Below are 14,703 nucleotides of genomic sequence, written 5' to 3'. Positions count from 1 at the left end.
CCCTCCTCTCTGACCCCAAGACCCTGTCCAGCCACCTTGGGCCTTGCACAGCCATCTACTGTGCCAGTCTACCTGGGGGCAGTGGCACATGGGTGTGCGGCAGGCAGAAGCCCCGGGAAAAGCCAGGCACAGGTGGCTCATTGTGCACTCAGCTATTATTAACCTGACAGTGATATCACTGGCACCCAATGGGAAGCAAGTTTATTTCCAGGGATGACAGCTTGATGAGAGTTAATTTTAGCTGGACCTTCATTCCCAAGCTTGTGAAACCCCAGCCAGCCAAAAGAGGAGGTTGCTAAGTCTCCCCAAACAGCTCGAGGATGGGCCCTGAGGGCTCCACGTGGGGGCAGAGGAGGAACAGGGCCTGCTTTCCTTCCTCCACTTCACTGCTCGAAAGAGCCCTGGTGCTTCTCCTTGAGTATCCAGCCCCACCCTTGGTGACAGATGCTGGCAGGGGTCAGGGCCAGAGGTGGAACCTATGTCTGACCAGAAGGTTCCACTGTCCTGGCCAAGGCCTTTTGAGCCTCCTACTTGCTGTGCAACCTCAGGCAGCACGCATAACTTCTCTGTGGTCAGTTCCTCATGGTTCATGGGGGCCCCAGGCCTGCACATGGTGAGCTCACAGGGCTTGTTTTGTGTTTGATATAGTTACTTAGTATTGTTCAGTAGTCTAAGCACAGCTCAGTGGTTAGCACCAGTCCTGGTCTGTTTTTGCTGTGACAGGACGCCATGACCATGGAATTTATGAAGAACAGTCTTACTTCTCACAGCTTTGGAGGCAAGAAGTCCAAGATCAACACAGAACACACTGTCAGGACTGTTGGCGTGGCAAACATAGAGCAGGAGAGACCATTCCTATGGTCTTTTTAGGGACATTGACTCACAGGTGAGGCAGGCCTCAGACACTCCACCAAGACCCCAAATCCCAGCACTATTGTCCTGGGATTAAGTTTCTTTCTTTTTTGTTTGTTTAGTCCTAGGGCTTGAACTCAGGGCCTGGCTACTCTGGTTATTGCCCCTGAGCTTTGTGCTCTAGATTGGCATTCTACCTCTTGAGCCTTACCGCCATTTCTGGTTTTTATGGCAGTTTCTTGGAGATAAGAATGTTAGAGACTTTTCTGCCTGGGCTCACTGAACAGTGAGTCTCAGATCTCAGCTTCCTGAGTAGCTAGGATGATAGGCCTGGGTAACCAGCTCTGGGATTAAGCTGTTAACAGGATCTGAGGGAGTCTTTCAGATGGCAACAATAGCTACTCAGTAGGTGGAGCATCTGTAGCTCAGCATTATTAGGTTGCGCTGTTAATTGTTACTCAGTACTGTTGGGCTGTTTGTTGTCACTCAACACTGACAGCTTTGGAGCTGCCCTGCAGACTTAGCTTTTTACCACACAGCACCCTGACCTTACCTAGACTCAGTATCTCCACCAGGGGATCTGGAGAGCCCAGGTCAGGACCTGAGCACCTCCGAGGACATCACATGTGGCTCTGTGTGGCTGCATAGCCTCTCGGACCCAGGCATGGGGCCCTGGTCCCGGACCTCGCTGGCTCACTGCTGTCCTGACCAGGCTATGCAGGAAGTGGTGTGTCTGGCTGCACCTGGCTCTGGGGTCTTCATCAGAGCCATAGGTCCTGATGGAGGCCCAGAGCCTGACCCTATACCTCCCCCTGCTTCATCCTGCCTGCCAGCCTTGGCTGGTCACGGCAGCAAGCAAGCCTCTAATCCCCATCCTGGCCTAGCCTGGCAAGGAAAGGAGGCAGTAAATGTAGTAGCCAGCTGGATGGTGGGGCAGGGCTGGTCGTGTAGTCTAACCAGGCATTTATTTTTAATTTCTGGCTCCCAGCTGACAATATCAGCAGCACTCGGAAGTGTCAGGTCATCTGAGAGGCCCACCCTGCTCCTGGCTACAGCAGGCCTATGCCCTGCCACCAGACCCTCTCAATGGGCCAGAAGCCCCTGCCCCCCCAGGCCCTCACCTTTGCTCTCTCCTCACACATGCCAGCTGGCCTAGTGGTGGACTGGCACAGTCTCTGGGGGCTCTTTGTGGCTGTCACCATAGAGGAGGCACTAGACCAGGGACCAGGCCTCTGTTTATGCCCCATGGACGCTCACTGGGGTGGATGTTCAGGCACAGGGCTGCGTCTCTCGGCACACTTGCCTGGTGTACTGCTGTCTGCCTGCCTACAGACCCTGCAGGGATCAAGACCCAGTTGAGTTGGCGTCAGAAAGCACCAATGTCCATGTGGAATGGACAGGGAGGGTCCTGGGAAACATAGTGGCCTCGCCTGTAGCATCTGTGTGTCCCTGTCATCTGCCCAGGACCCTCAAGGACCCCCACTGGCCACCCCAGGACAGGAGGGCTGCATTTCCCCCAAGTCAGAGTTGGGGAGGCTCTGATTTGACCTGTTATGACATTGGCAGGGCCATCTGCCCAGAATTAAATACCAGGGGGTTCAGGGCCTCAGAGGGGTGGCTCTGGGCTGGGTCGGCCGACAGCGTCAGAAGCCCAGGGTGCGTGCCGGCGTCCCCTAGCCCCCATCCGGGTCCAGCTGGAGCTCGGCGGGCCTCCCCGCACCCCGCTACGGGGACGCAGCAGCCACCGTTCTGTCTCCGACCATCAGACCCCAGCCTCGGCGGCTGCGAGCATCTCGGCATCTCGGCAGCTCCCCCGCCCCCCGCGCCGTCCCGTCCTCCTCCGCGCCCGCACCCCTCGCGCCCCGCCTCCCCGGTACCGCAGTGCCGTGGCGCAGGGCGCAGGGCGCAGTGCACTGCGTCCGCACGTCAATAGGTGGACCCCCTCCTGCAGGGATAAAACCGCCGCGCCGACCTCGCGCGCTGCTCCGGGAAAGGACGGTAAGGACGCCCGCCGGCTCCGCGGCTCCCGGCCCTGGGCGCCCGCAGCACACGGGGGTCCCCGCCGTGGTTGTTTACTTGGCGGCGTGGTGGCCTCTTGGGACCGGGCGACCATCCGCTGCTGTGACCTTGGGGCAGCTGGGCCCTGCGGGGTGGGCGCGGGTGCGGGCTGGGGCCGGGAGGGGCGCGCGGTGCGCGGGGCGGAGGGCTTCTCACCCCAGGGGGCTGCCAGCCCCTCCTGGGCTCTAAAATGGGGCCAAGGCTGCGCCCCGGGTCTGTGCCGTGGGGAAAGGAGAAGGTGGGGGCCCCGAGGCCCACGCAGGGCCGAGGCTTCCCGGGGCATTGGCCGGGGTGGCCAGCTAGGGCCCCTCGCCGCCCGGCTCTGCTGTCTGCCCGCGGCCCAGCCTGGAGGAGGCTTGAGCTATTCTGGGCTCTCGTCTGGCACCACGCAGCCTGTCTCCTGATGCCAGCCTGCATGCGGGGATGAGGGAAGATGGCGCCCTCCCCGGAGGAGGGGGATGGAGCGCACTGGCCAGCTCTCCCGGGGGGCGGCAGGTGGGGATGGGCACAGTGTCTGTCACCAGGGCTGCGGAGAGGGGGTGAGGTGGGTAGGGCGCCGGTGGCAGTGGGGGGGACATGGAGGACAGAGCACTGGGGAGCCGGGCAGGGTGACTCATCACTCTGTGCCCAGCCTGCTGGGTCTTGCTGTCCCCAGGGGAAGAGGCTCCTCTAGACGTGAACCGCTCGGTGCGTCCGGGCCAGTGTGGGGCTGGGAGAGCCTGTGGGCCATGCCAACCTCCCGTCTCACCTGGGCCAGGACGGGGCGAGAGCGAGAGGGGTGAAGAGTCAGCCCAGGCCTTGGGGTGTGGACTTGGGACCCCACTGCACCAGGACCGGGTGAGGGGTGAGTTCCCCACTGCAGCCCGTCATCTGTTTCCCCTCCCAGCACCCCGCACCCAGTGCCGGAGCCCTGCTGCGCTAGCCTCTCCCCACAGCGGGCAGGATGGGCAAGGAAAAGACTCACATCAACATCGTGGTCATCGGCCATGTGGACTCTGGCAAGTCCACCACAACTGGCCACCTCATCTACAAGTGCGGGGGCATCGACAAGAGGACCATCGAGAAGTTTGAGAAGGAGGCAGCCGAGGTGAGCGTGGGGAGCCCTGTGCTCCAGGCTGGGCCCAGCTTCTCTCCTAGGCCAAGGGCCTTGGGGTCAGATGGAAGAAGATGGCGCGGGGGGGGGGGAGGAGGATGAGCAGTTTTCTCCAAGTCTTCTAGGGCACTGAGCTGTCAGATTCCCCCATGGCCCACCGTGGGGGACTCAGCCAGAGGTGTTGTCCCTGCTCTGCTAAGGCCCACAGCAGGGCCAGGGCTTACAAGGCCCTTGAGTCTTGTCCTTTTGCTTGGGCTGGACGTGGGGCTGTCCTCTCTTGTCCCGGGGCCAGGTGAGGGCTCAGGCTGCTATTAATAGCTGATTGATGGGCAGCTGTCCTGCCACGTCCATCTCCTCAGCCTGGGGAGGGAGGCCTGCTTGTCCAGGCTGCCTGAGTGAGTTCCAGTGGCCTTCTGCACTGAGCGGGGCTCGCTTGCTGTTCCCTCTGCTGGCTGAGGCTGGTGAGTGGGAAAGAGGCATGAGTAGGGTCTGTTCTCTGCCCCATCCTCTATCTCTGGGCTCGGGGCCTGGGGATACAGCCGGGGCACGACTCCTGCCTTGGTGACAGGCAGGTGCTCGGGGCTGCCACCCTGTGCATCTCACCCCAGAGCCACGTCGCTCCACCTTTGGAGCAGGGGGTGGGGTGAGTGGATGCTCCCAGGCCAGCCACTTCCCCAAGGACAGAAGACTGTCCATGGAGCTTCTGGAGCCCACTTCTGGCCCAGCGGGGCCAGCTTTGATCCCTGGAGGCCCTGCCCTTGCTCCGGTGGAGGGCGGGGCCGAGCTCCCTAGGGCGAGCTGGCTCTGGAGAACAAGGCTCTCATCAAAACTTCATCCGGGTTTTCCTTTCCTTCTTGTGATTAAAAAAAAAATAACGCAGATTGCCTTTTATTTTATTTGACAGCCCTAAGCCATAGTATGGCTGTCTGCTTGATGACCAAGAGGTGGGGGGAGCACCCCAGTTTCAGATGAAGGGGAGCTCTCCACTAGGGAGGGGACTAAGGAGGTCAGCTTTAGGCCCCCACTCCACCTGCGGGTGGACATGTGGGATCGGGATGGGGTCAGAGTGGCAGGGCCCAACCACCTCTCATCGGCTGTGCGGAGCCCAGGGCTGGCCTGGCAGGTCCACCAGGCCCTCAGCACTGCCCCCACCTCTCCAGATGGGGAAGGGCTCCTTCAAGTATGCCTGGGTGCTGGACAAGCTGAAGGCGGAGCGGGAGCGAGGCATCACCATCGACATCTCCCTCTGGAAGTTTGAGACCACTAAATACTACATCACTATCATCGACGCCCCGGGCCACCGCGACTTCATCAAGAACATGATCACAGGCACCTCCCAGGTGGGCAGAGGGAGGGCTGCGCGGAGCCCTGGGGCTTGTTCCAGAGCTGGCATAGAGTCCCCTGAGAACTGGGTCAGGGGCCCAGAGTTCAGCCTACACGGACACCAGCACTGTGTGCTGTGACCAAGCAGTGGGGACAGGTGTGCACACGCCATGCCCTTCACACACAGAAGACAGGAGGGAGGCTGTGAGGTGTGAGCAGAAATGCACACATATGACACAGTCAGAGGCGCCTGGGGTCGTTCACAGATGGACAGAGGGGATGGAACCAGAGGGGCCCAGCATCACATAGGTGGTGGAGCAGTTCCCGAATCTGGGCTCCTTGGTGTAGGCAGGCCCCGGTGGGGTGAGCTTCCCTGTCCTCCACTGCCTCTGAGGTGGCTGCCCTGAGTCTCCACCCTAGGACAGCCTGGGTGGTGGGGCCTGGGCAGGGCAGGGCTCACTGTGCCGTGCTGGGCAGGCGGACTGCGCAGTGTTGATCGTGGCTGCAGGAGTCGGTGAATTTGAGGCTGGCATTTCCAAGAATGGGCAGACCCGGGAGCATGCGCTGCTGGCCTACACTCTGGGCGTGAAGCAGCTCATTGTGGGTGTCAACAAGATGGACTCCACGGAGCCTGCCTACAGTGAGAGGCGCTACGACGAGATCGTGAAGGAGGTCAGCGCGTACATCAAGAAGATCGGCTATAACCCGGCCACGGTGCCCTTTGTGCCTATCTCAGGCTGGCACGGTGACAACATGCTGGAGCCCTCGCCCAATGTGAGTTCTGGGAGGGCTGGGGGCGTGGGCTGACTGGGGCACCCCTCCCTAGCCCAGGGCACTTGGCTGCCAGGCGCCATCAGGACAAGGCACAGAGACCCAGCAGGGTCGGAGGGCTTCCCCGGGTCCAGCTGGGTTTCTGTAAGCGTTAGTGTGTCAGACACCGACCTAGGGGTGTCTGCCGGGGAGGGGCCTGTCATGGATGTCATCGAGGATGGCCTTCCCAGCTGGCCAGCAGTCAGCTACAGGACACCTCTCTTGCTAGGGGAGGTCCCCAGGTGGCTCTAAGGGCAGCAATGGCCAGGCACAGGGCCGTGACTCCTGTCCCCAGAATCCTACTCCGAGGGAGATGGAGCTTCCAGGCACGGCCTTCGCGCTGGGTTTTGTACCGGGTCACAGGCCATGGGGCCGAGCTGGCTGCTGGCCCTGGGGTGTGGAGTGGGTGGGTCTCTGAGAACTGGGCAGCAGCCTGGGTTGGGTAGAGGGTGGGGGCTGGCTCTTGGCAGGTCATGTGGGGAGCTCCAGGCTTGAACAGCCTGAGGCCCCGGGGCTCTGGCTTGTCCCGGGTGGAGAGGAGCCGGGGTGGTGCTCCTAGGGAGACCCTCACTTGGGTCCAGCCAGTTTGGAGCTGTGTGAACTAAGGGAGGTGGCATGGAACTGGAGCCTCCGGAGGCTGCCTGGAGCCCCATCTAGAGAGAGAGCTCCAGGGTGCGGGGCGCACAGCCCGCCTCCACCTTGCTCAGCTAAGTGTTATTTGCTTGTGGGTCCTACCAACCCTCACGGCATGTGGCAGTGGACGAGCAAGCTCTGCCGGCCAAGGGCGGCCTGCAGCCAGCAGGGACCCCTTGTTGGCACTCGCTGTGAGTTTGTGGTGAGTGTCAGGACCTGATTGCCAAGGGTGAGCAAGCCACCTTTGGACCTGGGGACTCCGCTGTGAAGACAAAGGCGGGAGGACACAAGGCCCCTGTCTTTCTCAGTCTGTGGTTAGGGGCCAGAGGGAGCGCCATGCAGGGAGGACTCACTGGCTGCCCCCGGAAAGGGGGCCCAGCCTGGACATACCGTGGTGCCCATGGAGCATCTGGGGCTGGGCCATCACTAGACACAGCCCATAGCTTGGCCGCTGACCAGCCTCTGTCCCTTTCTCGTCGCGGCCACAGGCTTGGTTGCTTCAGGAGCTGGACAGGGCGGGGGCCTTTTCAAGCATCAGGACACCACCACAGCAAAGTGTGGGCGGGGCAAAGGCTTCACCTCTCTGCTCCTCCTGAAGATGAGTTGGCCCAGGGTCCTCGGGGCGGCCCCCGTGAGCACAGAGGCAAGTTGTGCGTTGTCCAGTGCCTGGAGAGACACAAACTAGTGTAGGCAGTGCTGAGGGAGCTGGCTGACTCCTGCAGTTGGAGGATGGGTGTTAGTAGGGTTGTGCTAGCGTGTGCAAGGGACTTTCAAGACCCCATCTCAACCAGTGAAAAGCTAGGAGGAAACTTGGAGCCTCTGGCTCACGCTGGTCATCTTAGCTGCTCAGGAGGCTGGGGGCTGGGGATCAAGGTTCAGAGCCAGCTCAAGGAAGACAAATCTGGAGGACTCATTTCCAGTTAAACAGGAGGAAACAAACAAACAACAAAACAAAAACCCAGAGCCAGAGGCAGGGCTAAAGCAATAGAGCACCAGCCATGAGTGAAAAAGCCGAGCAAGAGCTTAAAGCCCTGAGTACTGACAAGGATTAAAACACACATGTGAGCCTGTGCATGCATGCGCGTGCGCACGCACATACACACACACACACACACACACACACACACACACACACACACACACACACACACCCCAAATGACAGAACAAAATAGAAAACAAAGCTGAGAGTGGGGGCATCATGGTTCTGCTATCTCCATGGCATTAGAATAGGAGGATCTAAGTCCAGGCTGGTCTGAGCAAGAAGGGACACTTCAGAAATAACCAAGGAAAACGTGGTTGAGGGTATGGCTCAGGAGGCAGAGCCCAGAGGCCCTAACCTCATTACCTCTCCCCTGGATTAGTTGAAGTCAGGCATCAGACAGCCTGGGGCTGCCGTGCTCCCTTCCGAGGCCAACCCTAAGGCAGGTGTACCCTCTGAGGGCCAGGCCCGGCAGGTGCCCTGCCACGGGAGGCCATGCTGGGCCTCTCCTCCACCAGTGTCTTCTCCCCCTACCAGATGCCGTGGTTCAAGGGCTGGAAAGTGGAACGCAAAGAAGGGAACGCGAGTGGTGTGTCCCTGCTGGAAGCCCTGGACACAATCCTGCCCCCCACACGCCCTACGGACAAGCCCCTGCGCCTGCCGCTGCAGGACGTGTACAAGATTGGCGGTGAGTGAGGGCTCCACGCGCTCCCTGCATGCCCAGGTGCTGCTCAGCTGTGCCCCGACCTGGGCCAGGGCCCAGCAAGGAGCCTGCGCATCTCCAGCCTTCTCCTCACACCACCCACTTCTGAGGGACTGCTCATTCCCCTCCACACACCCGCCCACCCAGCCACCTCACCCGCTCACCTCCATCTGCCCACTGTTGGCCAGAGTGGCCCTCCATCCAGGCAGGAGGCAGCTCTGAGCCAGGAGCTGGTGGCAGGAGGTGGGAGCAGAGGTGACTCACCCTTCTCCCCTCGGAGGTCCCAGTCCAGGAATAGGACATGCAGATCACAAGAGAAATGGAACCCCACAGATGAGACCCCCGGGGTACTCCAGCCAAAGATGTTCTCTGTGCAGGGTGGGGCTGCTCACAGCACAACACCAGCCATAGCTCCACCTCTGTCTTCCCCTCATGCTGCCTAAGCCTCAGAGACACATGGAGGACCCCTGGCCAGGAAGAAAGCTCCCATCTTGGCAGCCACACAGTCTGCTGTCAGCAAGCCTATGGGAAGGGCGGGGTCCTAGAGGCCCCTTCATTGACAGAAGCCCACATCTGGTCTCGGGGAGCCCCTGGTGGGCAGAGCCTGGGCTCCACAGCAGGTCCAGGTACACTAGTCTGCCCTGGCTGTGGTGAGAGTCCCTGGAGAGGGCTGCAGGAAATGGCTGTCCTTCCCCCACGGCACCTCCTCTTGTCCTTGAGTCTCCAGGAACTTGGTTTTCACTCCCCTGACTGAGCCAGGGACCTCCACCTCGGTTCGAGTCTCAGTGCCTGCTTTTCCCAAGACCTCCCTCCGCGCCTCACCCCAGCCTCTGTTCCCAGCCTCTGCCCAAATGTCTGGCCCACCTCCCGTGCGCCAGCCCCTCACCCTTTCCTCCTGGGCGCAGGCATCGGCACCGTCCCCGTGGGCCGAGTGGAGACGGGAGTCCTTCGTCCCGGCATGGTGGTGACCTTTGCGCCTGTGAACATCACCACGGAGGTGAAGTCTGTGGAGATGCACCACGAGGCCCTCAGCGAGGCCCTGCCCGGGGACAACGTGGGCTTCAACGTGAAGAACGTGTCTGTCAAGGACATCCGGCGAGGCAACGTGTGTGGGGACAGCAAGTCCGACCCGCCGCAGGAGGCTGCCCAGTTCACCTCCCAGGTGGGCCTGGGTGCTGCTGCGGGTGGGGGAGGCGGCGAGGGGGCTGGGGGGCGGGATGGCGGGCGGGGAGGGCATTCCTCCCAGGTCGTCTGGCGCTGAGATGACAATCCCCCCGCAACCCCATGAGGCCTCGATGCTGCAGCTCTGCGCAGCCAGTCCTAGGCTGCCTGCCGTATCCTGTCGTTGGGATCCATGTTTGGCAGTACTGTGGTCTGAAGTCAGAGCTTGCTTGCTTTCCTTGGCTGCTGCTTTGCCACTCGAGCCACACCCTAGCCCTCCTTTTCACTGGTTATTATTATTGTTTTTTGCCAGTCCTGGGCTTGGGCTCAGGGCCTGAGCACTGTCCTTGGCCTTTCTCAAGGCTAGAGCTCTACCACTTGAATCACAGCACCGTTTCTGGCTTTTTTCTACGCATGTGGTGCCGAGGAACGGGATCTGGTCTTGGTGCGTGCCAGGCTCGCGCTCCACCACTAGGCCAACCTCGCAGCCCTCACTGGTTATTTTGGAAATGTGGGGTCTGATAGACTTCTCTGCCTGGCTGAGTCTCAAACCATATCCTCTACATAGCAGCCTCGTGGGTAGCTGGGCTGACAGGAGTGTGCCACCTCTGCCCAGCTCTGAAGAGCACCGACGGGGACGTTTCAAGTTGAACCCTGTTTGATCATTTCTTCATAGGTTGTAACAAGTGCAATAGCTGAGGTTGACTTTTTCTACACTCACCTTCCCTCTGGCCCAGTTTTAAATAAGGCGGGTGTCTATTGTTTCCTGGCTGCTCGCACACTGGCAAGGATGCTGGAATGCAGGTCTGGAGGGGAGCCCCGTGGGTGACCCCCTCCATCGCACATGGCTCTGGGGACCCGGGCACCCAGGTCGGAGCCCCTCCAGGCGTGGCCAGCCGCCTCTGGCAGCCATGCACAAACCCAGCCTGCCGGCCTCCCGCCTGTGTTGTCAGGTCATCATCCTGAACCACCCGGGGCAGATCAGTGCCGGCTACTCGCCCGTCATCGACTGCCACACCGCCCACATCGCCTGCAAGTTCGCGGAGCTGAAGGAGAAGATCGACCGGCGCTCCGGCAAGAAGCTGGAGGACAACCCCAAGTCCCTCAAGTCGGGAGACGCCGCCATCGTGGAGATGGTCCCCGGGAAGCCCATGTGTGTAGAGAGCTTCTCCCAGTACCCACCGCTAGGTGAGCGGGCATGGAGGGCAGTCCCCAGCCTCGGTGAGCTGGGGGGACTGAGGACAGTACCCAGCCTCGGTGAGCTGGGGGGACTGAGGGCAGTCCCCAGCCTCGGTGAGCTGGGGGGGACTGAGGGCAGTACCCACCGCTAGGTGAGCAGGCATGGAGGGCAGTCCCCAGCCTTGGTGAGCTGGAGGGGACGGAGGAGAGTACCCAGCCTCGGTGAGCTGGGGGGGACTGAGGGCAGTACCCACCCTTGGTGAGCTGGGGGTGGACTGAGGACAGTATCCACCCTCGGTGATCTGGGGGGTGGACTGAGGGCAGTACCCACCCTTGGTAAGCTGGGGGGTGGACTGAGGGCAGTACCCACCCTCGGGGAGCTGGGGGGTGGACTGAGGACAGTACCCACCCTCGGTGAGCTGGGGGGTGGACTGAGGGCAGTACCCACCCTTGGTGAGCTGGGGGGTGGACTGAGGGCAGTACCCACCCTTGGTGAGCTGGAGGGTGGACTGAGGACAGTACTCACCCTTGGTGATCTGGAGGGTGGACTGAGGGCAGTACCCACCCTTGGTGATCTGGGGAGTGGACTGAGGGCAGTACCCACCCTTGGTGAGCTGGGGGTGGACTGAGGGCAGTACCCTGCCTTGGTGATCTGGGGAGTGGACTGAGGGCAGTACCCAGCCTTGGTGATCTGGGGAGTGGACTAAGGGCAGTACCCACCCTTGCTGACCTGGAGGGTGGACTGAGGGCAGTACCCACCCTTGGTGATCTGGGGTGGACTGAGGGCAGTACCCACCCTTGGTGATCTGGGGTGGACTGAGGGCAGTACCCACCCTTGGTGATCTGGAGGGTGGACTGAGGGCAGTACCCACCCTTGGTGATCTGGGATGGACTGAGGGCAGTACCCACCCTTGGTGATCTGGGGGGTGGACCGAGGGCAGTACCCACCCTTGGTGATCTGGAGGGTGGACTGAGGGCAGTACCCACCCTTGGTGATCTGGAGGGTGGACTGAGGGCAGTACCCACCCTTGGTGATCTGGGGGGTGGACCGAGGGCAGTACCCACCCTTGGTGATCTGGAGGGTGGACTGAGGGCAGTACCCACCCTTGGTCATCTGGGGGGTGGACTGAGGGCAGTACCCAGCCTTGGAGGGCTTGGGGCCAGGCCGGGGCTGGCCACCCCTCCCAGCCGAGAGGAGGCCCGGGGAGGGCGGGCGGAGCGGTGGGGCCCCTTCACTGGGACACAGGGAGACCCTTGTCCGAGGTGGTCTGGGCGCAGGGGTCGGGCAGGCCCGCGATGGAGCCGGGCCCGCAGTGACCCTCGAGGAGGACCCGGCCCGCCGGGACCGCCGCGCCGCGCCAGGCCGCCCGCCAGTGCGTATGCATGCAGCCCGGCCGCCGCGTTCACGCCGCGCCCCCCGCAGGCCGCTTCGCCGTCCGCGACATGCGGCAGACGGTGGCCGTGGGCGTCATCAAGAACGTGGAGAAGAAGAGCGGCGGCGCGGGCAAGGTCACCAAGTCGGCGCAGAAGGCGCAGAAGGCCGGCAAGTGAAGCGCGGGCGCCCGCGGCGGGGCCCTTCCCGATGGCGCCGCGCTCCGTCCCCGTCCCTGTCCCCGTCCCGGTTCCTGGCCCCTCCGCGGGGGCGGTGCCGTCCACCGGCCACGCCCCCTCCGCCCCACGGAGCCCCGCCCCCGGCCCCGCCGCCCCGCGGAGCCCCGGCCCCGGCCCGCGGAGCCCCGCCTCCGGCCCCGCCCCGCGGAGCCCCGGCCCCGCCCCCGCCGCTGGCCCCGCCCCCGCCGCTGGCCCCGCCCCGCGGAGCCCCGGCCCTGCCTCCGCCGCCCCGCGGAGCCCCGGCCCCGCCCCCGGCCCCGCCCCGCGGAGCCCCGGCCCCGCCCCCGCCCCCGCCAGGCGCATGTCTGCACCTCCGCTTGTAAGAGGCTCTATGTCAGCGACTGGATGCTCGCCATCAAGGTCCAGTGGAAGTTCTTCAAGCGGAAAGGCGCCCCCGCCCCGGCTTCCGCGCCCGCCACGCTCAGTGCTCCTGTGCCCCAATAAACTGAGCGACCCCACGGCTGTGTGCGCTGCTGCCCCCCGCGGCGCCCCTCCCGGTGACCCGGGGTCCCCACTTCCCGGAGCCCGAGGCCCACGGCTCCCCTCCAGTGGGCGCTCGTCCTTCAGGCCAGCCAGCCAGGTGGAAGCGTCCGCCCGCTCTCCGCCTGGGAGAGGGAATGCCTGTCCCTCCTTGTGGCCCCTTGTTGGCCCTGCCCCCTGCCCCCTACCCCCTGCCCTCTACCCTCTGCCCCCTGCCCCCTGCCCCCTGCCCTGCCCTGCCCTGCCCTGGGTGAGCACGGCTCATCGGCTCATCTTTGTGGGTTCCCTGCTTCAGGAAGCTTCCTCAGGCCCAGGCCTGCTCTTCTTGCTGCGGCTGGAGGCTGGTTGTTGGCTGTCTCCTGGTCCTGTTCCTGGTCCACCCAGGCTAGCTGCCTGCGGTGGGGGGTTGGATGGCAGCAGTCCCTGAAGGTTGTGCAGACAGGCCCCCCACAGGTCTCAGTGCATTAGCCTCCCAGGGCCCCTGTCACAGATGGCCACACACGATGTGGTCTCTGGAGTGCAGCTCAAGTGGGCAGCTTGCAGAGCAAGGTGCTCCAGGCAGGCCCCATCCTTAGCACTCCAGGCTGCAGGTTCTGGAGCAGCAGGTCAGGCCCTAGTTGACAGCCCCACCCTAGGCTCTGTGGTCACAGGGCCTCACCTCTCTGGTGGTGTCACCTCCCCCCCCACCTGTAGTCAGCCCCACTGGAGCCCTGGAGGCTCTCCTGCCACAAGACCCGCCATCTCACACGCATCAGCAAGGTCCTTTCTTGCATACAAAGTCCTTGTCACAAGTTGCAGGTGTCAAGTTCTTTAGACCTGTGGGCATTCAGCCCTCAACACTGGGCAGATGGAAGCGGAACAGACTGAGTGAGGGGCGGTTCTGCCAGCCACAGAGTTAGACCACTGTCCAGGGGAGTCTGCAGAAGGCTGCTGCTGTCTCCACCCAACCTCAGAATGGGGATGGGCCCACCTCAGCACCTCATGAAGGCAGCATAGGGGGTGGAGACAACGTGGGTCACCTGGAAACACCAGGGTGGTGGCCAGGTTAGCAGATGTCCAGGAAAACGCCAACCTTCAGATATCAAATACATTTTTAGCATAAGGTATTTGGGACAGCTGGGTGCTGGTGGCTCACACCTGTAATTCTAGCTACTCAGGCTGAGATCTGAGGGTCACAGTTCAGAACCACCCGGGGGCAGGAAAGTTTGTAAGACTCCTCTCCAATGAATCACCAAGAAAAGAAGTGGCATCATGGTTCAAATAGTAGAGAGCTTGCCTTGAGCAAAAAAGCTCAGGGCCAGGGCCAGGCCATGAGTTCAAGGGCCAAGGCCTACACATACACACAAACACACAGACATAGTTACACTGAGAAGGTACTAGTTGTCATCTGAAATTTTGGCTTGATTGAGTGTCCTGTAGTTTGTCTGAGGACCCTGCTCAAGGGTACCAGTTGCTTCCTGGACCCCTAGCCTGTCCCCCAGGATGTAATGTGACGCCACAGAACCAGTTAGCGAGGAAGTTGACCTTACACACTTGGCCCATGTGGGCTCAAACAAGACATTTCTTACCCTGAGATGGGACTCCAGCCTGGAGTTGGACAAAACCCCTGTGTACAGACCCAGGGGGCCTCGGAGCTCCCCCCTCCCCCCATCTCAAGCTCCGGCCTCCTGCAGGAGCCCCGTCACCCAGACGTTGCAGTTCAGGTAGGCCAGCCTGCTGTGCAGTTTACTTGTCCTGCTGGCCAGTGTCGGTGCTAGGCCAGGCTGGCACACACTGGGCAGGCACACTCCAGGAGGTGAGGACAGGGCAGGGCCCTCCTG

The 14,703-nt window shown here is 62.2% G+C and overlaps 1 protein-coding gene across 1 annotated transcript; it reads left to right on the top strand.

Annotated features, from left to right (window-relative positions):
- The first annotated feature begins 2,741 nt into the window (after positions 1-2,741).
- Eef1a2 (eukaryotic translation elongation factor 1 alpha 2) lies at positions 2,742-12,453 on the top strand. Its single transcript, XM_090352633.1, has 8 exons — positions 2,742-2,850; positions 3,797-3,997; positions 5,164-5,343; positions 5,804-6,100; positions 8,287-8,437; positions 9,358-9,614; positions 10,567-10,801; positions 12,216-12,453. Exons 2-8 carry the CDS (start codon positions 3,854-3,856, stop codon positions 12,341-12,343), a joined length of 1,392 nt encoding a protein of 463 aa, XP_090208759.1. The 5' UTR covers positions 2,742-2,850; positions 3,797-3,853; the 3' UTR covers positions 12,344-12,453.
- Positions 12,454-14,703: the final 2,250 nt, after the last annotated feature.

Source organism: Megascapheus bottae, chromosome 18 (genome assembly GCF_031878675.1).
Source record: "Megascapheus bottae isolate mThoBot1 chromosome 18, mThoBot2.hap1, whole genome shotgun sequence".
Classification (NCBI taxonomy): Eukaryota; Metazoa; Chordata; class Mammalia; order Rodentia; family Geomyidae; genus Megascapheus; species Megascapheus bottae.
This window is presented reverse-complemented; position numbering and strand designations above follow the sequence as displayed.

Coding starts and splice junctions, on each gene's coding strand:
- Eef1a2 (XM_090352633.1), top strand. CDS start 3,854: ATGGGCAAGGAAAAGACTCACATCAACATCGTGGTCATCGGCCATGTG. Junction 5,344..5,803: donor TGATCACAGGCACCTCCCAG/GTGGGCAGAGGG, acceptor CGTGCTGGGCAG/GCGGACTGCGCAGTGTTGAT. Junction 10,802..12,215: donor CTCCCAGTACCCACCGCTAG/GTGAGCGGGCAT, acceptor CGCCCCCCGCAG/GCCGCTTCGCCGTCCGCGAC.